Source organism: Cervus elaphus, chromosome 8 (genome assembly GCF_910594005.1).
Source record: "Cervus elaphus chromosome 8, mCerEla1.1, whole genome shotgun sequence".
Classification (NCBI taxonomy): domain Eukaryota; kingdom Metazoa; phylum Chordata; class Mammalia; order Artiodactyla; family Cervidae; genus Cervus; species Cervus elaphus.
The window spans coordinates 17,300,691-17,326,194 of NC_057822.1; the positions used below are offsets into that span (position 1 = coordinate 17,300,691).

The window sequence follows — 25,504 nt, forward strand, 5'->3', positions numbered from 1 at the left end:
ACTCTAAACGCAAGATGGAGGGATTTAAGAAACTTACCCTGCTAGTATGGGAGAAGGTGGGCTGGAAGGAAACTAGATGAAGACAGAGACCCCTCTGAAAGCTTCCCTGTGCCCACCACCCAATAAATGCCTCCTCAAGACCACACTCCATCTGGGCCCCTTGGTGATGCATTTCCAAACCATCCTGCCCATGGCCAGTCCCTCCTCCCCACTTTCCTGGCACACTGTTCCATCCCGTGAGCAACAAACAAGGGTACTTGTCTCTGTGATCCCAGATCCCATCACAAAACCGCTCCATAACACTCAGAATGTGATCACTGAAATGAAATCATAAGGATGTTATCTAGAGAAGAAATGGGAAGGAAAAGGAGTGGGTAGGATAGCACAGAGAGAGAAGAACAGGTCTTGGGTTTGAGTGACAGAGAATAAATAATGTCCAGAAGAAGAGCCAATGGGAGGAGGGGGCTAGTTATTCTTCCTGCTCTCTTGGGTTGGAGACCCAGTAGGCTGGCCATGTACAAATATTCATTCACAAGTGGGGACTTGGATATTTACAAAAGAAAAGCCTTCAGAACAGTCCCATTCATTGACCCGTCCTCTCTTGCAGGAAGGAATTTTGCTCTGTCCTTCAAGAAAACATCTCAAGAGAGAGGTAAATAGCAGGTGAATTCCTACCACATTCTCAGCCACCATGTTGCAGACTTTCCATGTGCCAAGGCTAGTCTGGGCATCCTCGACCTTCCCAGGCCTGAGTCACCTTCCCATTTCAGCACTGCGGTTTCCTGACGACTGCTTTAGCACACTGATGCTTGTACATGCCGCCTTTATGTTCATAGTTAACTTAAGATAGGGAAGCAGATAACTCTTTAAAATTAAGATGGAGACACTAGCATGTGTTTTACAAAAAAGATTTGTATATTTGGATGATCAGCAACCAAATATGTCAGAAATAGAGTGCTCTAGTTTGAAAAGTAAATACGGTATTGAAATAGACAAGAATAGATAAATAGTAAGAAGTAAGAGTAAGAAGATCATCCTTGATTGAACTCCAAGTATTCCTAACTTCAACATGCTCCTTATTGGTAGCAGCAGAATGGAATAATGTGTTTAAACTGAGCTTTGTCTCTGCAGAGCCTCCCGATGGCATTCATTCATTGGCTGTACCCACTCCTCCTCCTCAGGTGCCTGTACTTACGTAGATAGGCCTTCCAGTCTCGAGTCCCATTCATGGGCTTCCCGTTAGATACGGACCTCCAATAGGTGCAATGATGCCTCTTCCATCTTGCCCAGGAGGTTAGCCTGACCCTTGACTAGATTCACTCAAAGTTGATAAGGCAATGGTCCCCCAAAGCCGTTTATTATATAAGTCACCTTTTCCATGCTGATTTTAAATACCTTGATATGTTTAGGAAGGTTCCTTGTAATAGCAAAAAAAAAAAATAAATAATAAGGAAGAATATAGATGTCCGTCAGTACTCTAAAATAAACTGATAATCAACAGAATGGTGGTTTTTAAAAATGCAAGTTTTGCAAGTATATATTCATCCTATAGTCACCTAAGGGTGTTAAGGTCAGGAAAGCTTCAGGAAGCTTAAACTGGTAATAACATGTACAGAAGGAGCACAGTTTTGTTTATGTGAATGTGTAGGGCTATGACTGAAAAAACATCTGGAAGAGTCTGTTATTCTGGGATGGGATGACAAGGGACATTTGCCTTCCATGTTATATACCTATGTACAGGTGAAATTTTTATAATGATCATTTATTACTCTTGTAACCAGAAAGAAATAAAGATTTTTAAAATCCAGATCATTAATTAATGGCCCCAATATTATAGTTCCTTCTTACTCATAATGCTACATGTCAGCAAATGACAGCCAGGGGCACACTTGACCGTTCAGTCCCCCCACCACCCCATCAGGAGTCACAGTGAGGTAAAGAAAAACCAAGTTTAGTTCTGATCGCAAATGGACCAATGCAGGCCCTTCCCCCAACACGCCACCATCTCGCTGCAGCATACCAAGTCTTTCCTGGCACCTTGCCCTGCTTCTGTGTACCAGCAAGCGATCTGATGCTGGTATTGAGTTGGCCAAAAAGTGCATTTGGATTTTCCCATAACATTGTATGGGAAACCCCGAATGGACTTTTTGGCCAACCCAATACTGCAAACGTTTGCTTTGTGGCTGGCCTGCAGGGTGCTGCTCCAAGGACCCCAAGGCAACCTGGGCAGCTGGTGCAGAGAATCAGGGGCTCCGGGCCTGTGAGAATCTCCACCACTGGAAGGGCCCAGTAGGCAGCCTACCGTTGCTATACCAAAGGCGTATAGGGTGAAACTGACAGCTTCTGCTTTATGCTTTTTTTTTTTTTAACTTTTTTAACAAATCCTAGAACTTTTTGTTGAGGAGTCCCCATTCAGATTAGATAGCAAGATGGTTAGATAGCATCATGGACTCAATGGACATGAGTTTAAGCAAATTTCTGGAGATAGTGGAGGACAGAGAAACCTGGCATGTGCGGTCCTTGGGGTTGCAAAGACATGACCGGGTGACTGAACAGCCACAACAAGCCCATTCAAGTGGGCTGATTTGCAACCAACAGTTTAAATGAGTATAAGTAAAATCTGTACATGAGGACGGTGTTACTTTCAGAACTCAAAAGGCTTTAAAATGTTGGGCAGTTGTTGTTGGACTGAGTTTTAAGAGGGTCAGTCATTGTTTCTTGACAATGTCAGGGATAGAGCAGCCCTCATCTGACCAAACAATGCCCAGGAATTTGCTGAGCAGGTAGGGCCTTGTTCTACATGTGTGGTGATGACCCTTCCCTTCTCCTGAGTTCCTTTCTGTAGCTGTATATTCGTAATATGTCAAATGAGAAGGGTTGCATCTATGTGGTACCATTTCTGTGTTCCTGGGGAAAGTCGGCTGCAGCTACGATCTTGTCCGCAGAGACTGTGTGTGATGGCAAAGCTGTCAAGGTACCCCAGGATAGCCAGGTAAAGGTGTGTTGTAGGCCTGCAAAGGGGAAGGCCAACTCCAGCTGAGATGCTGTTGAGATAGGCGCTGAACAGAACATATGAGCCAAATCTGTGAATGTAAAGCATTTGCCAGTTGCTAAGTGGATGGCATCGGTAATGGCCTTGATATTGGCTATATCATTGGGTCCTTTGTGAGTAATTGCATCCCATTAAATTTAAACAAGGTACCTACTATCCTTTCAAGGAACTTGCCAAACATAAAACAGAAGACAAACAGGTATACCTCACCTTAACCATCAAAACTGCTGCCTTACCTAAAGGCCCCAGGGCCATAACACCCACTGCTCAAAACTATCCTGTAGTGGGCATGGATGCTTTGAGCTGACAAATGATGAAGTAAAAAATAAAATTAAATCTTTGACACAATCAGTTTTATATACTGGAGCCCATGGAACCTCCACTCTGTTAAAATAGTTAATAGAACTCAGTAGAAATTAAAGCAGGGCCTTCAAGAATAGAAATTTATCATGTTGTTGTGTTGTTATTTAGTCCCTAAGTTTTGTCCAACTTTTTTGTGACTCCATGGACTGTAACCTGCCAGGTTCCTCTGTCCATGGGATTTCCCAGGCAAGAAAACTGGAGTGGGTTACCATTTCCTTCTCCAGGGGACCTTCTTGACCCAGGGATAAAACCCGAGTCTCCTGCATTGGCAGGTGGATTCTTTACCACTGAGTCACCAGGAAAGCCCATACAAGATCTGTTTAGAGCAACAGTGATTATCTCTACTTTTTCTCCATCTAAATGTCCAATATGGCCTGCTCTTAAACTTGGAAAGAATGGATGGTGCCTCCTGGTGGATGATGGCAACCTCAGTGCCCAGAAGAGAACAACATAACTTCAAGCATAAGTCAGCGGGGACCTGAGCCGGTTAGCAATCCAAAGAGAGATCCCTAGGTTGGAATGGTCACCCAGTCTCCTGCTTGCCAACCCAACTGTCTTGTGGTTGCCTGCAGGTAAGTGAGCTCAGCCCTGCACTAAAAACTGGGTTCAGATACTGAAACCAATGATGCAATACATGTGCCAAGAGAGAATAAAAGATTTATTGCTCATATACAGAGACTTTCTGGGGAGAGGCAAGGCAGGCACCCAAGCTGGTCTGAAAGTGGCTGGAGTGAAGAAAGGGTATGCATGCTACATCACTTCAGTCATGTCCAGCTCTGTGAGACCATATGGACTGTAGTCTGCCAGGTTCCTCTGTCCATGGGATTTCCCAGGCAAGAATACTGGAGTGGGTTGCCATTTCCATCTCCAGGGGATCTTTCCAAACCAGGGATCGAACCTGAGTCTGTTATGTCTCCTGCAGGGGCAGGAGGGTTCTTTACCACTAGTGTCACCACAAGAAAGGGTATAGCCCAAGGTTTATTATGGTTAGGGATGTGGCCAAGGGCTTCCCTGATAGATCAGTTGGTAAAGAATTCTGCCTGCAATGTAGGAGACCTTGGTTCAATTACTGGGTCGGGAAGACTCCCCTGGAGAAGGGAAAGGCTACCCACTCCAGTATTCTGGCTTGGAGAATTCCATGGACTGTATAGTCCATGGGGTCACAAAGAGTCAGACACCACTGAGTGACTTTCACTTCTTCACTTCGTGTGGCCAAGGTGAGGGTTCCTTTGCTGGGGCAAGGTCTGTCCAACTTGAACTTCTCACTGTGGCCGAAAGAGGGAGCCCATGAGTTTTCTTAGCACCTTGCCCAGGTGTGCCAAGAGGGGAAGAGAGAGGGCTTAGAGAAACCACCAGTTATCAAATATGAAAACCAGAGTCAGATTCTTTATTAGAGTGTGACCATGGGTACGTGCATCCTTTCTCTGTCATTTCCCTGTCGTTTCACTCCAGAACCAGGAGGTAGGGGGCAGGGGTATCAGGGCTCTGGGCCCAACCAGATTCTCTATCAGGAGGAGCAGGTAGGTCTGCACTGGCTTCTATACTCTGGACCAGCGTGGGCCAGGTGTCATCGAGGCAAGAATGGCTGTCGGGTGTCAACCCTAAAGACAGGGAGAGGCAGACTGGCAAGTCCAGGAGGGGAAGGCCAGAAAGATTCTTTGACCTTCAGGGTTTTGGAGCACTCCTTAGGAGGCCTTGGGGCTTAGGAAGTGGAGAGGGCGCTCAGGAAGACTCCCCAGCTAAGAGAGATGAACACCATCCCAGATCAGGAAGACGTTTCCCTTTGGCTGAGTGGCTAGTTTTGCAAATGGACTAAACATTCCCGTCCCTGCTGCCCTTGGTCAGGCTCCTCATATTTCTGTTAGGGACAGTGGCGGTGGTGGCAGGGTCCTCTCCTTGGTTGTAACTGATTTTCAGTTGCTTTGAGCCTTTGCTCCGGCTCCTGGTGGTCTATTTCCTGACCACCCACCATCTGTCTTGGGGTGAGAGTACCACGGTGGGGCACAGGAAGAAGGACCCCTCTTCCAGACTCCTACCCTTCATGCAAAGAAAAGGTTCCTGTGTGCATGTGGAGGGTTCCTCTGGTGGCTCAGATGGTAAAAAACCCACCTGCAGGGCAGGGGACCCAGGTTCGATCCCTGGGTTGGGAAGATCCCTGGAGAAGAGAACGGCTACCCACTTCAGTATCCTTGCCTGGAGAATCCCACAGTCAGAGGAGCCTGGCGGGCTAGAGTCAGTGAGGTCACAAAGAGTCCGACACGACTGAGCAATTGTGTGGAGCCCTACCCTGTCTGTCTTGTGGGGCTGGGAGCAGAATCAGGACTCCCATCTGTATATCTTTGTTGTTGCTCAGTTGCTAAGTCGTGTTGGCCAAGTCATGTCCAACTCTTTGCAACCCCAAGGACTGCACTATGCAAGGCTCCTCTGTCCTCCACTATCTCCCAGAGTTTGCTCGAATTCAAGTCCATTGAGTCCATAATGCTATCTAACCATCTCCTCAGAGTGCTCATATTTGTGTTATGGACAGTGGCGGGTGGGGGCAGGGTCCTCTCCTTGGTTGTAACTGATTCTCAGTTGCTTTGAGCCTTTGCTCTGTCTCCTGGTGGTCTACCTGACCACCCACCATCTGTCTTGGGGGGAAAGGACCACAGTGGGGCACTTTGGCACCCCTTCCCCCCCTTCTCCTTTTGCCTTCAGTCTTTGCCAGCACCACGTGAATTTTTACCCAACTGTAAGGATCACGCATCTCACATAAGTCACTTGTAGAATTTATAGGTTACATTTTACGGCCACGAGAAAGACCCTTATGGATCCTGAGCAACCACCCCCCTCACACACACACACAACCAAACAACCCATGGACACAACAGCTCTGTGTCTTTATGTACGTCCCTCCGTGTGTCAGCGTAACCCCAGGGACTGTTCTTGGTGTTGCCCACGAGCTTACCTGGGCCTGCGCACAGCGGCTGAGAGCATCTCTGGCCCAGGCCCTGGAAGCGGGGGCAACCCGTCTCAGGTACCAATCCCCTTCCAGCAGGAAAACTCCAAGGAATGTGAGGTGTGCTGTAAAGGGGGCTCGCTGCTCCGCTGTGACACTTGCCTGCGAGCCTTTCACGAGGACTGTCACATCCCACCTGCGGAGGCTGAGAGGTTAGTGAGATGCAGCCCCACCCGGTGCGGGCGCCCCGCCCGGGCTCCGCCTCTGATCGCTCATCTCCGGTTGGAAGAGCCGCCGGCCCGGGAGCATCCTGGACACCCTGGGCTCTGCCCGGTGACCCCGTGTAGCCCCATCAGCCTGCAGCCTGTGTTCCCTGTGGCATCAGTGCCTCTGAGTCTGCGGCTGAGTCACGCTGACCCCCACACTGCCCCTGCCCCTGGGAGTTGTCCTTTCCGGGTTTCGTAACCCAGACTCCGGTCCAAAGGGCGGAAAAACACCATTTGTGCTCTGTGATTTCTCAGAAAAGCCAGGAAACGTGGCCTGCTTCTCCGATTTCCCCCACAGTCTCAACAGGCTGATGGAGCCTCAGTCACCCAGGGGGTTAAGACCCAGTTTCTGATACTCCAGCTGGGTGCCCAGCCCTCCTTGTGCCCCCCGGAGGGCAGAGGAGGAAAAGGAGAACCCACCCCTCACCCTGACACTGCCCTCCACACTCTGACTGCTTTGTTGCTCTCTCAGTGGGACCCCTTCCTGCACTCCACTCCCACCCCCCAATCCCCCCACCTCCAACCCTCTCTGCCTTGGGAATCTTGGAGACTCCAGGAGGTGGCCCCTTCCTTCCCTGGCTGCATCCACCAGGAAAAGGAAAACGGTGGCTGTTTCCGGGGACCTTGTCCTTGCTCACTTATGCCGGGCCCCACAGGAGCCCGTGGAGTTGCACCTTCTGCAGGATGAAGGAGTCTTCAGGAAACCAGCAGGGTCTCCAGAAATCTGAAGTTCGGGCAAGGTCCATGCAGCCGGGGGAGCAGCTGGTGAGTGGGATGGGGACCCAAGCCTTCACCTTCCCCTCAAACAGGCAGAGGGTCCAGGGAAAGGCACCCAAAGAAAGCCTTCAGTGTCTCACTTCCGAGGATGGAGCTTCAGCGCCCAAACGTGGAGGACAGACAGAATTCAACATCCACCTCCCCACCACGGCACCTTGGCAGATGCAGTTGGAAGGCTGGTTGTGTCTGGCTGCTCCTGTGTGTGGTTTCTGGGCAAAGGCTTGGCCTCACTTTCTCCAAACTGCATTTGCCTTTAAATCCCTCTTTGTATTTTACAGAAATGTGAATTTCTCCTCTTGAAAGCCTACTGTCATCCACAAAGCTCTTTCTTCGCGGAGACCCCACTTAATGTAAGTTCTGTTCGACATTTCTCATCCTCTGGGCATCCCTCCGCTGTTAAACTCATTTTAGAAATGTGGAGTGTGCGTCCTGCGGGCATCTCTGTTTGTCGAGGGTGGAAGGTTTAGCTGCAGGCTCTGGAGTGGGGCTGCCTGCTTCACAGGCATTGCATACGGGCTCTGGGACACAGTATCTTAGTTTCTCTTTCTCTTCAATGGGAATGTCTTTCTTATAGAGAGCATAGGGTTGAGGGTACAGACTCAGGAGACTTGAACTATGGGTTCAATGTAACTCAACCAATTTTTAGCTGTGAAATTTTGGATCGGTTACTTAACCTCTCCATTCCCTGGTTTCTCATCAATAAAACTGGGGTGATTATAGTAACAATCTCTTACGGCTGTTGTGAAGATCATATATTAATGTATCGGCAGTGCTTAGAACAATGCCTGGCACATAGACATCAGATATCATTATCAGCGCGTGCATATGTGCTTAGTCACTTCAGTCATGACCAACTCTTTGAGACCCTATGCACTGTAGCCCACCAGGCTCCTCTGTCTATGGGATTCTCCAAGTGAGAATACTGGAGTGGGTTGCCCTGCCCTCCTCCAGGGTATCTTCCCAACCCAGGGATCGAACTCCCATCTGCCTGCATCCCCTGCATTGGCAGGCTTATTCTTTACCCACTAAGCCACTTGGGTATTACCCTGCACATAAAGGCTGGAGTTGGATCCATTCCAGTGACATTGCCTGTGCTCACATCACCTCTTTGATGTCTTTGCCCCTAGATTCGAGATTATGGTGAGCCCTTTAGGGAAGCCATGTGGTTGGACCTGGTTAAAGAAAGGCTGACTGAGAAAGTGTACACAATGGCTTGGTTTTTACGGGACATGCGTCTGATATTTCACAACCACAAAACATTTTACAAGGTAAAGGGAATTTCCTGCCTCCCTTTCACATCCCTTCTACTTCCTCCTCATTTCTGGGACAGCAGAGCTTTGCAAGAATCATGCCTAGTCTTGTCCTGGGGAGAGCTCAAAAAGCAAGAATTATAGAAGGAAGCTGTCTCCCAATCTCAGAGGTGGAGAAAGAAACTGAAAGTCACTCAGTCGTGTCTGAGTCTTTGCGACCTCATGGACTATACAGTCTATGGAATTCTTCAGGCCAGGATACTGTCATCAGTAGCCATTCCCTTCTCCAGGGGATCTTCCCAACCCAGGGATCAAACCCAGGTCTCCCACATTGCAGGTGGAGTCTTTACGACTGAGCCACCAGGGAAGCCCCAGAGGTGGAGAGGAGGATGTCAAAAAGAACAGCAAGCAGGGTCCTGGTAAATGGTACCTGAAAAAAAATTTCATCTTCAGTCCCAGAAGGACAGGCCATACCCACTGAGAATGGTCAATTTCATCCTGCCTCCTTGTTCAAATGGGGTGGGGTGGGGACGGGGGAGGCAGTTTATGTTTACATGGTCCTTCATGCCTCAGAAATACAGAAATGAATTAATTAAGATGAAATGAATTAAACTTTCAGGATGCTCATGCTCGGATTTTTTTACTCCTGAGTTTCCCAGTGGACCCAAACACCCAGATTTGCTCTCAGCTGGTGTTGATTTCATCTTTCATTGGTAGGAAGAGCAACTGGTTGAACTGTATTGCAATCCAAGGCATTCTTAACTTTATTGTGTTTACTCTGATTTTTAACTCTCACTTGTCCAGATATTTCTTGGGACATATATAAAGCTAATTCTCAATTCCACCCAGCCTCCTTCCCTCCCTGCTTGCCACCAGTTGACGTGTTCATGAGTCACAGACTGTAAACTGGTGTCCACCCGTGGAGCTGGAGGGGGAAAGAATCAACCCAGGGAGCCCTTCAATGCCTGGCACAGTCTTAGCCTTGGAGAATGGAAGGGGTCATCTTTCCTTCAGAGAGTGGGCTTTCAAGAAAAGCTTTATCTGGTTTGCCCCAAGGTTAGGCTTTGCAGGGGTCAAAATCAACTCTTTGGTCCAGACCACCTGTTGGGTCCAGGTTAACAACCAGGCAGAGCCTCATGCATTTGAATGTCTGAGTGGCAGCCTCTCCCTCCTGCTCTGCTTGCCACCTGGGGACGTGCAGCTTTCTGGCAAGGAGAGCAGATCTCCTAAGAAAGCATGAGTGATCTATGATCCTAATTCTCTGTCCTTAGGCCCCTGTGTGCTTGCGTTTTTTTTTTTTTTCTTTTTCAGGCTTCCGACTTTGGTCAGGTAGGACTGGATTTAGAGGCAGAGTTTGAAAAGGACCTCAAAGAAGTGTTTATTTTTCATGAAGCCAGTGAGAACAGCTTCCAGGTTCATCCTTGATCCTGTTCTGGATGGACTAAAGCATCCCAGCTTCAGGATCCAGATAATGGTACCCTGGCCATCCTTAGATTGCCAACGACTCTGGGATGTTATTGGCTGCCCTCTTCACTCAAATCCAGACTCTATGTAGAATCATCATGTCCTCCACCTCCTTTTATTCTTTTTGTATTTCACTCCCCTCAAAATTGAATAGTTTCTTAATACCATTAAATACCTCACCACCGTTGACATTCTCTTCATTGTCTCATAAATCCTTTTCCAATTGATTTGTTTAAATTGGGATCCTAACTACTTTCACACACTGAATTTAGCTAATCTGTCTCTTAAGGTTCTCTTCATCTGTGAATCCCCCACTTCCTTTCTTCCTTGCTGTCTACTTATTGGATAACCTGGGTCTTTGCCCTACAAAATTTTTCATGTTCTGGAATTTTCTTTTTCCTTCTTTTGGCCACACCATGCAGCTTGTGGGACCTTCAGTTCAGTTGCTTAGTCGTGTCTGACTCTTTGCAACGCCATGGACTACAGCATGCCAGACTTCCCTGTCCATCACCAACTCCCGGTACTTGCTCAAACTCATGTCCATCAAGTCAGTGATGCCATCCAACCATCTCATTCTTGGTTGTCCCCTTCTCCTCCTGCCTTCAATCTTTCCCAGCTTCAGAGTCTTTTCCGATGAGTCAGTTCTTCGCATCAGGTGGCCAAAGTATTGGAGCCTTAGTTCTTTGTTTTCATTTTTGGCTATGCTGCCTGGCTTGTGGGATCTTAGTTCCCTGACCAGACATTGAACCTGTGCCCTCTGAAGTGAGAGCACAGTCCTAACCACTAGACTGGAATTCCCATATTCTGGGTTTTTCTACATCCTCCTGTGAAAGTGAAAGTGTTAGTTGCTCAGTGGTATCCTACTCTTTGTAATTCCGTGGACTATAGACCGCCAGTCTCCTCTGTCCATGGAACTCTCCAGGCAAGAATACTGGAGTGGATAGCCTTTCCCTTCTGCAGGGGATCTTCTTGTCCCAGGGATTGAACCCTGCACTGTTGGCAGATTCTTTACCATTTGACCTACCAGGGAATCCCTCATGCTCTTAGTGGCATGTGTTTTTTCTCTCTGGCATTTTTTTTAGACCTAAAGGTTAGATCTAGAGGCTTACTTAGATTCAGGTTTGGGGGAGGTTTGTTTCAAGTTGACTGTTTAGTATAGAGACTTTCCAGGGGGAATCTGTGTATTCATTTTTAGTGTTAAGATCTTAAGCAGTTTCAGGTGTTATCAGCCTAACCCATCTGTTACATATCACTGTTTCCCCTAATGATTTTAGCAGCCACTGATGCTTATTGCCTAAACCCAATTCATTAGGGTTTGGAAAATGATGATATTTAGATTCTGTTACTCCTTCTATGTGGGTTTGATCCCTGGGTCAGGAAGATCCCTTGGAGGAGGAAATGGCAACCCACTCCAGTATTCTTGCTAAAAAATCCAATGGACAGTGGCAGGCTATACCCCGAAGGGTTGCAAAGAGCTGGACATGACTGAGCACACGAGCACTCTATTCCTTCTATATTTATTAGTTAGAATTATTCTGCAAAGGACTCCCTTCAATAATATTAGGTTAGCTTGAAGTACAGTTTATATAGGAAATAAAGGATAAATTCTGTATTCTTTATTTAAAATGTTCACGTTAATGAGTTGTTTCCCTAATAGCCTCTAAAGATAGACATGGAGGTTTTTTTGTTTTTTTCCTATAAAGTATCTTGAGCTCATGGATTTAAATATTTAATGTGCTCCAAACCATTGCAGTTAATATCTTTATTGCTGCTCAAATTGCTTATCAGTGAGTGAGAGTCTCTTCACGTTGGCTCCTGAGTTCTTTTGAAATGACCCCAGGGCTCTTTGATAGCATATTAGCTACCTATTGCTGTGTAACAAAAGACCCCAAAGTTCAAGGAGCTGTCATCTTACTGTTCACTAGTCTGTGGGCCAGAAATTTAGGAAGAGCTCCACGTGGATGCCTTATCTTTATTCCACATGGTATTGACCAAGCCCTTTCATGCTTGTACAATGTTACTTCTGCCACATACCATCAGTCCAAGCAAATCACCAGGCCAAATTCAAAAGGAGGGGAAATGGGCTGTACCTCTTGATAGGATGAATGGCAAAGCCATGTTTCAAAGGGAATGTTATTTGGCAAGAAATGTTGCCACTGTCTTCAGAAACACCTTACCATAGTCTACTCTCTGACCACAGCAATTAACATCCTTCCCACATGCAGAGGACACTCACCCCCCCATCCCAATAAGTCTCACTCATTGCAGGACTGGAACAAAGTCCAGGACCTCATCATCTAAATCAGGTTCAAATTAGATAAGTTCCTTAGGCGTGGTTCATTGGATGCAGCCCTGTAGGTACACCTTCTGTGGAACCAAAGACCTGTGAACTGAAGGACAAGTTAGTCTCCCCCTCTTTCTAAATATAATGATGACACAGGCTATAGACGCTTGCATTCAAACAGGGGGAAATGGATAGTATATAGCAGTCACTGGTCCATAGCAATTCAGAAATCCAGTCAGCTGTGTGTTGGCAGGACAGAGACCATTCCTTGATAATCCCATGATTTATAAATATTATATCCCTCTAATTCCCATCCAACACCACAGGCTTCTCCCATGTCTTCCTACAGGCAATATCTGTGTCTGTCCCTCACAGTACATTTACTCATTTTCTCAAATCTAGACTACCATAACTATACTTTCAGAATTTCTACACTCATAACACTATGAAAAAAAACTAAGTTGAATTCTAAATTTGTGTGGAATTTTTGTTTCTGTTATGTATCTAATATACCATTGCACAGGGTATTTTTTAGGATTTTGCGTTTGTATTTATAAATGAGATAGGTCTGCAGGTTTTGTATATTGCCATAGTCAGACTTAGAGTTGCCCTGTTATTCCGTCACTGAGTCATGTCCGACTCTGCAACCCCATGGACTGTGCAGCACACCAGGCTTCCCTGTCCTTCACTGTCTTTCAGAGTTTGCTCAAACTCATGTCCATTGAGTCGCTGATGCCATTCAACCATCTCATCCTCTGTCACCCCATTCTCCTCCTGCCCTGTCTTTCCCAGCATCAGGGTCTTTTCCAATGAGTCAGCTCTTCACATCAGGTGACCAAAATACTGGGGCTTCAGCTTCAGCATCAGTCCTTTCAACAAATATTCAGGGTTGATTTCCTTTAGGATTAACTGATTTGATCTCCTTTTTGTCCAAGGGACTCTCAAGAGTTCTCCAGCACCACAATTTGAAAGCTTCAATTCTTCAGCACTCAGCCTTCTTTATGGTCCAACTCTCACAGCGGTACATGACTACTGGAAAAACCATAGCTTTGACTCGATGAACCTTTGTCAGCAAAATGATGTCACTGTATTTTAATATACTATCTAGGTTTGTCATATTTTCTCTTCCAAGGAGCAAGTGTCTTTTAATTTCATGGCTGCAGTCACCATCTGCAGTGATTTTTGAGAACAATAGTAATGTTTTCTGTTCTTACTATTTAAGTTTCCCCACCGGTCTTATCTTGCCATGGCATCTCCATACTTCTTTTTTTGATACATCTTTCTGTAGTCAACAGAAGTATATTTTTAAAGTATACTTCAAAGTATATTTTTAAGCAACTTTAAAAGGTGGGCACGTGGCTGTTAAGTTTTCTTTGCATATCTCAGAATGTCTTCTGTTGTTTTCATTAACTAACAACATATTGTGCTACAATATATATTTTATCACAATTTCTCACCTTCAAAATTGATTTAGACTTTGTTCCACTGTCTTTGAGCATTCTGTTCTGCAACTCTACTGTCTGATTTCAGTCAGAATTATCTTTCTAGTGTGTGAACACATATGAAATTTCCCCTTTATCTCTGTAATTATATGTTTAGCTATTTTTGACAGGATGGGATTCAGTGTGATATTCTTATCATTGGTCTTGCCTGGAACACTGAGCCTTTTCAGTATACACATGTGGTTCTATTTTCAGCCCCATTACATCTTTCTGATCCATTTGTTCTGGGCTTACTGTCAAGAACATCTTTTATCCTTGCTTGGTCCTCCTATTTATCATTAAAAAAGAATTTCATAAAAACATTCTTCTTCTTAGGCTCTTAGTATGAGACTTAAATATACTAACTTAATTGCAATTCTATGGTCAATATTTTAAACTTAATGATCTTTTAGCACTTTCATTTTGCTAATTGCTATCTATTAACAAAGCCTCAAAGGATAAAAGCTTTTCTTATCACAGTGGTTTTCTTCCCTCAAGACAAAAATAGGAAGTCAGTACAAATTACTAGATTGCTCTGATCTGCTCCACCCAAATTCTCCAGAACTGTGAGAAATAAATGGCTGTAGTTTCAGCTACTCAGTCTGTGAGATTTTGTTAGGCAGCACAGGCTGACAAATAAAAATCGAGTAACACCATCATCAGAGCCCCCCATCCCTGCTCCCATAGCAAGTCGAAAACTCTTCAACAGGATCTTGCAACTTCCCATTTAGGTACCTAGTGTCACAGACTAATAAACTGGAAATGCATAGAGATCCCTTTGGTTCTGATTTCCTACTGTTTCCACAACAGTGTGAACTGTGAAATGGATTGACTTCACCTATCATCCAGAAAGGGGTGTAAGCAGTTTGGGCACCTTAAGAAAAGCATGTAATGAAACAGAGCTCCTTTTATAGTTGGAAAGGAAGATGACAAATATGGCCATAAGGACTTCTGATGCCCTTCCTGGAGAGCATGATGGATTCTAGAGATAATGATGGCTTTGGATGTCCAACTCCTTCTGCAGCGAGCACTAAAGGTTTCTCTTTGCAACACAGTCTCCATGCATTGTGGTGAAAGACCCTTCTCCCACTGGTTTCCCAGTAGGCAGGACTGCTGTGCTGTAAATTACCTCGAATCCATTTGTGACATTCTGTTTCATTCTGGCACTGATAAGCTGAATCAGGTCTCTCTCACTCTGTTTTATCATGGCTCTGGATTGCTCTATCATTGGGGGAAAAAAGAAAACTACTCAAGAGTCATTTCTTTCAAGTTGAAAGTTTCAGCCACTATCAGTTCAGTTGCCATGACAACCAAGACCCCTATCCCTGGGACCATCTATTCCTTTAACTTCCTTTTGTTGCTATTCTCTTTCCTACTTGAAAGAGTGGGGTTTGATTTATTCTACTTAGCTCAGTGGTCCATATCTTCCCTCAATCCTTCTGAGCTGGAGACTCAGATCCATCCTCCTTTTGTTCTCCCATTGCCCAAGCCCACCAAGTTTTGGCCCCCATCTCCTTCAACAATAAAAACTCTTAGTGTGGGGCTTCTGTGGTGGTCCAGGGTTAAGACTGTGCTTCTACTTCAGGGGCCACTGGTTCAATTTGTTGTGCGTAGACAAATAAATAAAAACTCTTAATGAAATCAGTGTCAGTGACATCCCTGCAGACAGTGTGATGTGTGTCTCCCTGGAGACCGCTTCTAGTCCTGCACCCAGGCTATTTCTCTCTTCCTGGTCCCATTCCCTACTGGCCCGAGCTGCTGAGAGTCCGGGTCCCCTCAGGACTGCCTCCTCCCACCTTGGGACACAGGAGGTGACTGTCGTTGTTGCGATTGTTCAGGCCCTCAGTCGTGTCTGGCTTTCTGACCCCGGGGTCTGCAGCACACCAGGCTTCCCCGTCCTTCACTGAGTGAAAAAGTGAAAAGTGAAGTCCCTCGGTCGTGTCCGACTCTGCAACCCTGTAGCCTACCAGGCTCCTCAGTCCATGGAATTTTCCAGGCAAGAGTACTGGAGTGGGTTGCCATTTCCTTCTCCAGGGGATCTTGCGGACCCAGGGTTCGAACCCGGGTCTCCTGCATTGAATGCAGATGCTTTACTGTCTAAGCCACCAGGGAAACCTTCACTAGCTCCCGGAATTTGCTTAAACTCATGTCCATTGAATCAATGATGCCATCCAACAGTCTCATCCTCTGTCACCCCCTTCTCCTCTTGTCCTCAATCTTTCCCAGCCTCAGGGTCTTTTCCAGTGAGTTTTTGCAGCAGGTGGCCAAAGTATTGGAACTTCAGCATCAGTCCTTCTAATGAATATTCAGGGTTGATTCCTTTAGGATCGACTGATTTGATCTCCTTGTTGTCCAAGGGACTCTCAAGAGTCTTCTCCAGAACCACAGTTGGAAAGCATCAATTCTTCGGTGCTCAGCCTTCTTTATGGTCCACCTTTCACATCCTTACATGACTACTAGAAAAACCACAGCTTTGACTATATGAACCTTTGTCAGCAAAGTGATGTCTCTGTATTTTAACACACTGTCTAGGTTTGTCATAGCTTTTCTTACAAAGAGCAAACATCTTTTAATTTCATGGCAGAAGGAGGTAATAAATGACTCTTAAATGACCCTCTGAAGCTGGGCAGAGCTACAGCTTCAAAAATTGAATAAAGAAAACTTTACAGAGTGACTGAAGGAATTATATATAAAAATATAGTGCCCCCTCCAGCTGATTCCAGAAATTCAACCTTGGAAAAGTCATTCTTAGGAGCTGGGCAGGCATGGTTTCCTGGTCAAGAACACTTGCTCTTGGGAGAGCAGAATGGGCTGAGTGCCTTTCTTAGACACTTTCCAAACTTCTGCTGAGCCAGACCTGGCCAAGCAAGCTCACATCCCACATGTAGCTGTGGGATCTGCTTCTGGCTGGCCTGGTCAGTCCTGCTGGGTGCCATGCCTTCTCTTCTTCACTGCCCCAAGCCGTGAGGACCCTGACTGTTTCTCTTTCCTCCTAAAGATGCTCCCACTCCATTCCCTAGAATCTTTCTGCCTGCAATTGAGTGTGAGGGCTATAGGAATCTCAGCTCTCCCTTCTATTATTGTCCCTGGAAAAAAAAGAAAAGCACACGTACTATCACTTTAGCACTGTGAGGTGGCACTTGAGATCATGAAATCCAAGAACCCATGGTCTTACATACTTCTCCCCTGGTCTCAAGGCACCATTGCATCTCAGGAACCATCTAGAAAAGAGAGTACCATTCAGTGAAGCCCTGCCAGCCTGGACTTCTCAGGCCAAGTGCCAATGGGCATGCCAACTGGATAAAGCCAGAGCTAACACGGTTGGCACTGGAGGTACTTCTCCCCATGAGCAGCCACTGGCTCCTGATTATGTACAGAGAGGTTGAGCAGACCCTGCAGGAACTCTCTCCTCCATCATCCGGATGTCACATGGAGGCCAGTTTTCCAAAAGACAGCACGCAGCCTCAAGCAGGAACTCGGCCATGAGGACAGTGACCCAGACCTGGACACAGGACTTGAGGAGCAGCGAAAAGGGCGGGTGCATGTCCAGAGTCTCAGCTGATACCAGAACTCATCTGTCAGGCCGCCCTAGGCAAGTGTCTGTTTAATGTGGAGTGACAGTTTGACAGAATAAACGCTGTAGGGGATGGATGGAGGCAGAAACATCCTTCCTTCACATGGGCAACATCAAGGCTCTAGTTTCAGGCACAACAATGGTTCTCCAGGCTCCACAGCCCCAGGCACCGCAGTTGCAACATTCAGATCCAAGGCTGTAACTGTGCCTGGCAGTCAAGATACAGAAGGAGGGGATGGATCAACTGACCCTGTGACTAGGTTCTGAGCTGATTCAAGGGCCCATGAAAGTGCCCTGGGGAGCATGGGACAGCCTGGTCTCTCTGCCCACAAGCAGGTGGGTTCTGGCAGCCAGTGAAAGGGGCTTCAAGTTCACAGGCACATGTTAGGACTTTGTTGTTGTTTTGACTCTAAATTGTGTCTGACTCTTGTGACCCCACGGACTGTAGCCCACCAGGCTCCTCTGTCCATGGAATTTTCCGGGCAAGAATACTGGAATGGGTAGCCATTCCCTTCTCCAGGGGATCTTCCTGACCCAGGGATCGAACCCAAGTCTCCAGTATTGCAGTGGATTCTTTACCACTGAGCCACCTGGGAAGTGCCACGTTAGTACTTACCTGTAGGAAAAGCCAGAGGTGTTCCAGCACATCCTTACATCCTGGGGGTAGGAATATCTCAGCATGAGAGGCGCAACCCCTCAGAAGTAAAACAGAGGACTGGTCTCAACACAGGGAAGCATGACGCCTACAAGTGCTGATGCCAACCTAAATTTTCCCAGCCTGAGCCTAAGGGCAGACCTGGCTATTTCTGTGTCTGGACCATGACCCTGTTCATTTGGGCAGCCGTGCCTGATATCAACACCATCTCAGTTTCCAGTTCTTCAAAGCAGTTTTCCCTGAACTCCTGTAGCCCTGGTCCTGAGCTCTTTGGAGAATCCGGGCAAAGCAGAACATGTAGAAGAAGTTTTCCATGGGGAGTACGTGTGAGTCTGTGGCTGATTCATATCAATGTATGACAAAACCCACTGAAAAAATAAATAAATAAATAAAGGAAAAAAAAAAAAAGAAGTTTTCCTTCTCTCTCAGAATAGGCTCAGAACCCAGTAGGCGCTCTGGACTTCTGCAGGCGATGGTACAGTGCTGCCCCACCGCCAGGGGGCAGTGTGAACCCCTTCCAGAGGCGCTAGGTAGGAACGTGGTGGTGGTGGTGGTTTAGTCTCTAAGTCGTGTCTGACTCTTGCTATCCCATAGACTGTAGCCTACCAGGCTCCTCTGTCCATGGGATTTTCCAGGCAAGAATACCAGTGTGGGTTGCCATTTCCTTCTGCAGGGGGTCTTCCTGACCCAGAAATCAATCCCGGGTCTCCTGCATTGCAGGTGGATTTTTTACCGACTGAGCTATGAGGGAAGAACCATGTAAGAACTGGGAACTAGGAGAAGTAGTGAGGGTTTTTCAGGGTCAAAGGAGCTCTCAGAGGCTCTGTAGTTGAGCATCCAGGAACAGGAGAGCCAGCCAAGGATGTCCACAGGTTAGGTGAATTAATTACAGATGCAGATGCAGAGAATAGACTTGTGGACACAGCAGGGGAAGGCAAGGGTGGGACAGACAGACAGACAGCAGCATTGACATATACACACTAGTGCTAGGGCTGCAGGGCTCAGCCATGTCCAGCTCTTTGTGACCCCATGGGCTGGAGCCCGCCAGGCTCCTCTGTCCATGGGATTTCCCAGGCAAGAGTACAGGAGTGGGTTGCCATTTCCTTCTCCAGGGGATCTTCCCGACCCGGGAATAGAACCCAAGTCCCCTGCATTGGCTGGTAGGATTCCTTACCACTGAGCCACCAGGGAAGCCCATATATACATTAGCGTGTGTAGAACAGATGGCTAGTGCAAAGCTGCTGCATAGCACAGTGAACTCAGCTCAGGGCTCTGTGATGACCTAGAGGGGTAGGATGGAGGTGGGGTGGGAGGGCAGTCCAAGAGGGAGGGGGTATATGTCCACTTATAGCTGGCTCATTTGTTGTATAGCAGAAACTAACACAACATAGTAAAACAATTATCTTTCAATGAAAAGAAAAAGAACCCTTGACCCCTAAGTCACTTCTCATTTCCCTCTGCGACCCCAGATCCTGGCCACCACTCAATCTACCTTCTGTCTTTATAGCTTATAGCTGACTCTGGACAGTTGATATAAACAGAATCATATGTGGTTTTAAAAAATAAAGAATAACCAGCTGGACAGTCATGGTTAGGCACATGCTTGTGCCTCTGACATGTAAGTGAGAATTTCCTTACTGTGATAGGAGGTCCCTTCTGTTCTTTACCACAAGCTGCCAGCCTCACAGCTAGCACAATGTAACAGCAGAGCTGTGATGAGCAACGTCGGGGGGAGAGAGGGCCGTGCAGGTCTTGTTTTCTCATTTGAAGGAGTTTTGGAATCTGGTGATAGGCCCATTCCGAAGATGTCTGGCTGCATCCTCAGGCCTGGATTCTAGGCTCTTCCGTTTTCAAGAATGCCTCATGAGATCTGCTCTCCAGGAGGTTGAAGGGCGGGGATCTGCTGAAGAAACTGCACCAGTAAAGAAGTCTTCAGCCCCAGTAAAGTGAATTTGGCCAGATGCTATTTAAAGAGGGTCCCCTTGAGATGGCTGCACGTCTGACTAATTCCCATGAAAAGGGTCCATGGACCATTGCTTCAGAATCACCAGGGAGCTTGTGCAGATGCAAATTGTGAGGTCCCTGGCCCTGGAGGAGAATCTCTATGATGGAGGCCCAGGAAGTGGTGTTTCTAACACCACAAATTTTCTAAGGGATCCTTTTTTGCCCCAGTTATGTTTGGCATCCATCGCCCTAAGTAAGACTGGTCTTTATCTTTAGACAAAGGAACAAATCTGACGAATGTATCGGTGGTGCAGGCAGTAGCCGGGGAGCCCGCAACTTAATATCCAGAGTGGTGTCAGCCCTCTGTGTGGGCTTTGGTTGATTTTGTGGTTATTTTAACTTTAATGTGATGCTGGGAAGGATTGAAGGCTAAAGGAGAAGAGGGCGGCAGAGGATGGGATGGCTGGATTGCATCACTGACTCAATGGACATAAATTTGAGCAAATTTCGGGAGATGGTGAAGGACAGGGAGCCTGGTGTGCTGCAGTTCATGGGGTCACAAAGAGTGGGACACGACTTAGAGACTGAACTTAACTTTAATGTAAGTATAATTGATTTTCAGAAACAGTGATAAGAATGAAGCCGTTTGCAGAAGGAAAAACTGAACCAGGAAGAGAAAGCAGCTGAGAATAAGAGGGAAAGGGCTAGGGGAAAATGCAGCCCAATGGGCCAGACTGGAGAAGGGGGAGGGACAGAAACACATGAGAGATGGGGAAGAAAGCGGCTGTCAATAGGACTTCAGAGAGACGAATCTTTAAGATGTTTTGCTCTGGGTCAGTTGCAAGAGAGTTGAAATATTTACATTCTTAGGAAGTTTTCTTTGGATGTTGGTGTCATCCTTGAATGTGAAATTACCCTGAAGTGGCTGCCAGGTACCCTCATTGTACTGGGGCTATAGGCAGTTGTGAAAAACACAGAATTCAGAATATTGACAGGTCTGGGATAGAGATGCTTCACTGCAGTGTCTGCACAGGGAGGCAAGAAAAAAAGAGAGGAGGGACCCAGAGACAAGGAACATGGGCCCCAGGGAGATGCTGAAAACACCTGAGGGACCAGGTGAGGAGTGGAGACAGATGAGGGAGGGGGCTGGAGTTGCCTCTGGTATAACCACCTCTTAGTGCCTCAAAGGATCGAGTACCCACTGTTTGGGCTTTTTCGGGGGATGAAGTGGGGTGGGGGAGAAGGAACCCTGTTCCAGGAAAGGTGAGGGGGAGATGACGTACTGGGGGGATGGATCTACCATAGGCTTCATTTTCTATCCTAAAACACCTACAGCTATAATCAAGGCACAGCTTTTACCCAGAAGAGTTCATCTCCTTTTGACCCCCACTCTTGATCCCTAGGTGAGATTCCTAGTTCTATCAGCTGGCAGAGCACATCTACTCAACTTTCTTCTCTGCATGTATGCACGTTTAGTCGCTCAGTTGTACCTGACTGCAATCCATGGACTGTAGCCCACCCGGCTCCTCTGTGCAGGAGATTTCCCAGGCAAGAATACTGGAGTGAGTTGCCATTTCCTCCTCCAGGGGATCATCTCTTAAGAACTGCTAAGCCTGGCTTGAGCTTTATTCTGCTGAAAGAACATGGCCTTCAGCATGGGGTATGTCAAGTTTTCCTTTGACGACACATCATAGAGGCTGCCCAGCCCAAAATTAATCATCCCGATTTTCTCAGGAGGAAAGAAGTATCTTTTGATCCAGCCACACATGCAAAGTGCCTGGCACACACTGGCATCTCAATACAGCTGAGTCATTGCCATCAGGAGACAGCCAGAGTTCCTTGCCCTTGACCTGTGTGTCCAGGGTGTCCCCCCCTCCACCACCCCGCATCAGTGGCCTGTGGGGCTGTGGTCCCGTCATGCTCCATGCTTCCGCTCAGGCAGAACACAAGTGACCAGCTCCTATCATGGTAGCCAGGCTCCATGACCCCCACTGAGGTCAGGTAGGGGGACCCCCAAAGAGAACAGGGGCCCCCAGCCCCAGCCCAGGGGACTGGAGGCTGAGGGGAGCTGCAGGACTGGAATTCTTGAGGTTGACTGCCTCTTGTGCTTTGTTTCCTGGATGTAGTTTATATTGTGGAAAACCTTTTTTTTTTTTTTTAAAGAGAGGATGTTTTTCTCAGAGGCACTCACAGCGTGGCGTCATCCCTGCCTCCTTCCGACCCCATTCCTCCCCCAAGTCCCCAGGGTGGAAATTCCTGATCCATTCAAGGTCCAGCTCCATGGACATTCCAGACCAGCATCCGGAAGACGGCCGACAGCCGCAGCCCCGAAGAGCTGGCCCCTGATCTGCTGGCTCTGCCTCCAAGTGAGAGCTGCCCACAGTCTCCACCCCGCTGGACCCCACCTCTGCCTGGGTCTGCAGGGCCTCCCTGGTCTCCCCACTTCGACCCTGCCCAACCCCCACCCCAAAGCCTGTTCTCAGCTCAGCAGCCAGATTGGGCCAGTTCAACCCATCTGCTCTTCCCTGCTCCCCGCCCCCCTCACGGTGAAATCCCAGGGCCCTTGATGGGGTGGGGGAGCCCTCCTCTCATCTACTCCCCTTGGTGGGTTTTCCTCCGGCATCCGCACTGTGCCTGGAGCACCAGGTCACCCCTGCTCAAGGCCTTTCTGCCAGCCCGTCCCTGTGTCTGGAAGGTTCCTCCCCCTAGAAATGCTCAGGGTTCATTCTCCTGTCCTCAAGGTTTTCACTCAAATGTCACCTCTGGGGGAGGCCACCCCAGCATCCCTCATCTTTCTCCCACTCTCTTGCCTTGCCTGTTGGCTTGCTTTCCCCAGAGCCTCACTGGGCATGTTCTAACACTTCATGTGGTCTGTGGATTGTTTGCAGTGTCTGTCTCTCACCACTATTAAGTTCCTTGGGGACAAAATTCTCTATTTTGTTTGCCAGAATACCCCCTCTCAAGCTCTTTGGCGCTTCATAAATATTTGTTGACTGAATGCCCCATTAGTCTAGGCCAGCTGGCCTGGGGGGTCCATAGCATCTCTGAGCAAGCCTCCTGCTTCCCATGGTTTTACACCATTCGTTAGGAGGCGGGGGTCTTACTCCCGGGCCCCCATGTGGTAAGCCAGGCTTCAGGGTGGGTTAACTGCCCTGAGACCCCCTTTTGCCCATGCCTGTCTTGTCTGGGCCCAGTTCCCTCCCTGCCCAGAGCCTTGCTTCACTTGGATGGAGGCATCTCACCCTGGCCCTGGCCCACTTGGGGTCCAGCTGGGCTCTGGGGGCTGTGGGAGCCTGTGCTATTTTACCTGTCCATGCTGCTCACCTGAGCTCTGGCAGAGAGGTGCTTCCACTAAGAAAAAAAAAAAAAAAACACAGAGGCTGGCAGTCATTAAAGAAGGAAATACAGAATTTATTCAGAAACTATTGCAATAGGGGGCTTTCCTGATGGCTCAGTGGTAAAGAACCCGCCTGCCAAGCAGGAGACGCAGGAACTAAGCTGAGGGTATGATCCCTGGGTCAGAAAGATCCCCTGGAGAAGGAAATGGCAACCCACTCCAGTATTCTTGCCTGGGAAATCCCATGGACAGAGGAGCCTGGTGGGCTGCAGTCCATGGGGGTCGCAAAAAAGTCAGACATGACTTAGTGACCAAACAACCACAGCACTGCAGTAGGTGGAAAGACAAAGACACCTCAGTATGGAGCCGAATCTAACAAAAACAAGAGGGGATTTATAACCAAGGAGTAGGTAGGGATTCTGTGGGTGGAAAATTAATAACAAGAAATATCGAGGGTCAGGGGGTAGAGGGTGGATTCTGGTTAAAGAGAGTAGAATTCTTGCTGAAGGCAAGCAGATACCAAAATGGGGGGTGGGTGTGAAGAATTTGGCCAGCTGTTGAGGGTGATCACACACCAAGGGTGATTGGGTAACAAGGATGAGGGATTCTCTCTAAGCTGACTTAGCAGGATTCTTGCTAAAACTGGGCAATAAAGGCCCAACAAGGAGGGACACTAAAGTCCAAGGTCAAAGAAGGCTTAGAGGAGCCTGAGTAAGGTTTGGTCAAGGTGAGAGCCTCCATCCTCACCTTGGCAAGCAGAGTCCTTTGCTGGTACCACCGGCACCTACCTCACTTGATCTGGCTCCAAGGCTGGGTCCACCCCTACCACCCTGCCCCGATGAACAGGCCAGTCCAGTCAAGTCAGGGCAATAACATCCTGCAGGGGTGAAGAACTGGCTCCCACCCAGTCCTAGCTGTCCACCACCCACAGCCTCCAGATAACGCAGTGGGTGACGGGGTGGGGCAATGCAGAACCCGGCTGCTGGGGAGCCAGAATGCCCCCCCACAGCTTCCTAATGGTCACTGAATAGCTTCTCAGAGGTCCCACAGCCCAGTGGTTAGGACTCTGCACTTCTACTGCAGGGGACACAGGTTCGATGCCTGGTAGGGGAACTAAGATCCTGAATACCACGCAGCACAGCCAGAAAGAAGACAAGCAGAAAATCACTGAAATACTTGCCAGTCCCTCATGCCCGCAGCTGAAATCTCAGGGGTCATCTCAAGTACCCCTGTGGTCACCTCCAGTTCTGACCTCGACTTGGAGACAGTTGCCTCAGGCTGTTTCGCACAAGGATTTTGAGGAAGGAACAAGAGGCTTTAGACTTAGTAAGCTTAGCTGCTACAACTCATTTTTACTCAGGAAAGAAATAGATAAAGAATTCACAACTCTTGGGACTTCCCTGGTGGTCCTGGTGGCTGGGAAGCCACCTGCCAATGCCAGGGACATGGGTTCGATCCCTGGTCTGGGAGGATGCCACGTGCTGCAGGGAACTAAGCCCATATGCCACAACTACCGAATCCTCTCTCCCTAGAGCCTGTGCTCTGCAACAAGAGATGCCCCCACAATGAGACCACCCACTGCAATGGAGACCCAGTGCAACCAAAAATAACTAAATAATTTTTTAAAAGAAGAAGAAGAAGATTTCAAGACTCTGCACCTCATCTATTGATCTGTCTCTGCCCTTTGACTTATTCCGAAGACCGGGCTGGTCTATGAGCCCAGCGGTGTATTTTCACATTAGGAGTCAGGCTCTTTAATGGGTCTCTTCGGATGCCAGCACCACTGAGAGAGCCAAGTGGGGGGCATGGCCTACAAAGAGGCAACTTCCTGTTTTATGTGGCACATGTTGTGATCTGCCTGAGTTTCCAAAGGTTTTTGGTTTCCGTTTTGGCTGTGCTGGGTCTTTGTTGCGGTGTGGGCTTTTCTCTCGTTGCAGTGAGCGGAAGCTCCTCTCTATTTGCAGGGCTCAGGTTTCCCATTTCAGTGGCTTCTCGTGTTGCTGTGCACAGGCTCTAGGGGACACAGGCTTCAGTAGTTGTGGCTCCTGGGCTCTAGAACACCGATTCAGTAGTTGAGGCACACAGGGCTTAGTTGCTCCACGGCATGTGGAATCTTCCC

At 47.8% G+C, this 25,504-nt stretch overlaps 1 protein-coding gene across 6 annotated transcripts in view; it reads left to right on the forward strand.

Annotated features, from left to right (window-relative positions):
- SP110 (SP110 nuclear body protein) overlaps positions 1 to 18,494 on the forward strand; it is a 55,951-nt gene extending 37,457 nt beyond the window's left edge. For 2 of the 6 annotated variants that reach the window (XM_043909734.1, XM_043909738.1), the window contains 7 exons: positions 608 to 652; positions 6,450 to 6,565; positions 7,276 to 7,384; positions 7,675 to 7,746; positions 8,524 to 8,664; positions 8,984 to 9,065; positions 9,958 to 10,297. In XM_043909734.1, coding sequence (XP_043765669.1) covers positions 608 to 652; positions 6,450 to 6,565; positions 7,276 to 7,384; positions 7,675 to 7,746; positions 8,524 to 8,664; positions 8,984 to 9,065; positions 9,958 to 10,004 — 612 coding nt within the window. In that variant the 3' untranslated portion in view covers positions 10,005 to 10,297. Of the gene's footprint in view, positions 1 to 607; positions 653 to 6,449; positions 6,566 to 7,275; positions 7,385 to 7,674; positions 7,747 to 8,523; positions 8,665 to 8,983; positions 9,066 to 9,957; positions 10,298 to 17,072 lie in introns of those variants that run through there. The other 4 variants (XM_043909735.1, XM_043909736.1, XM_043909737.1 and 1 more) reach the window with 4 other exon arrangements.
- The last annotated feature ends 7,010 nt before the right edge of the window (positions 18,495 to 25,504 follow it).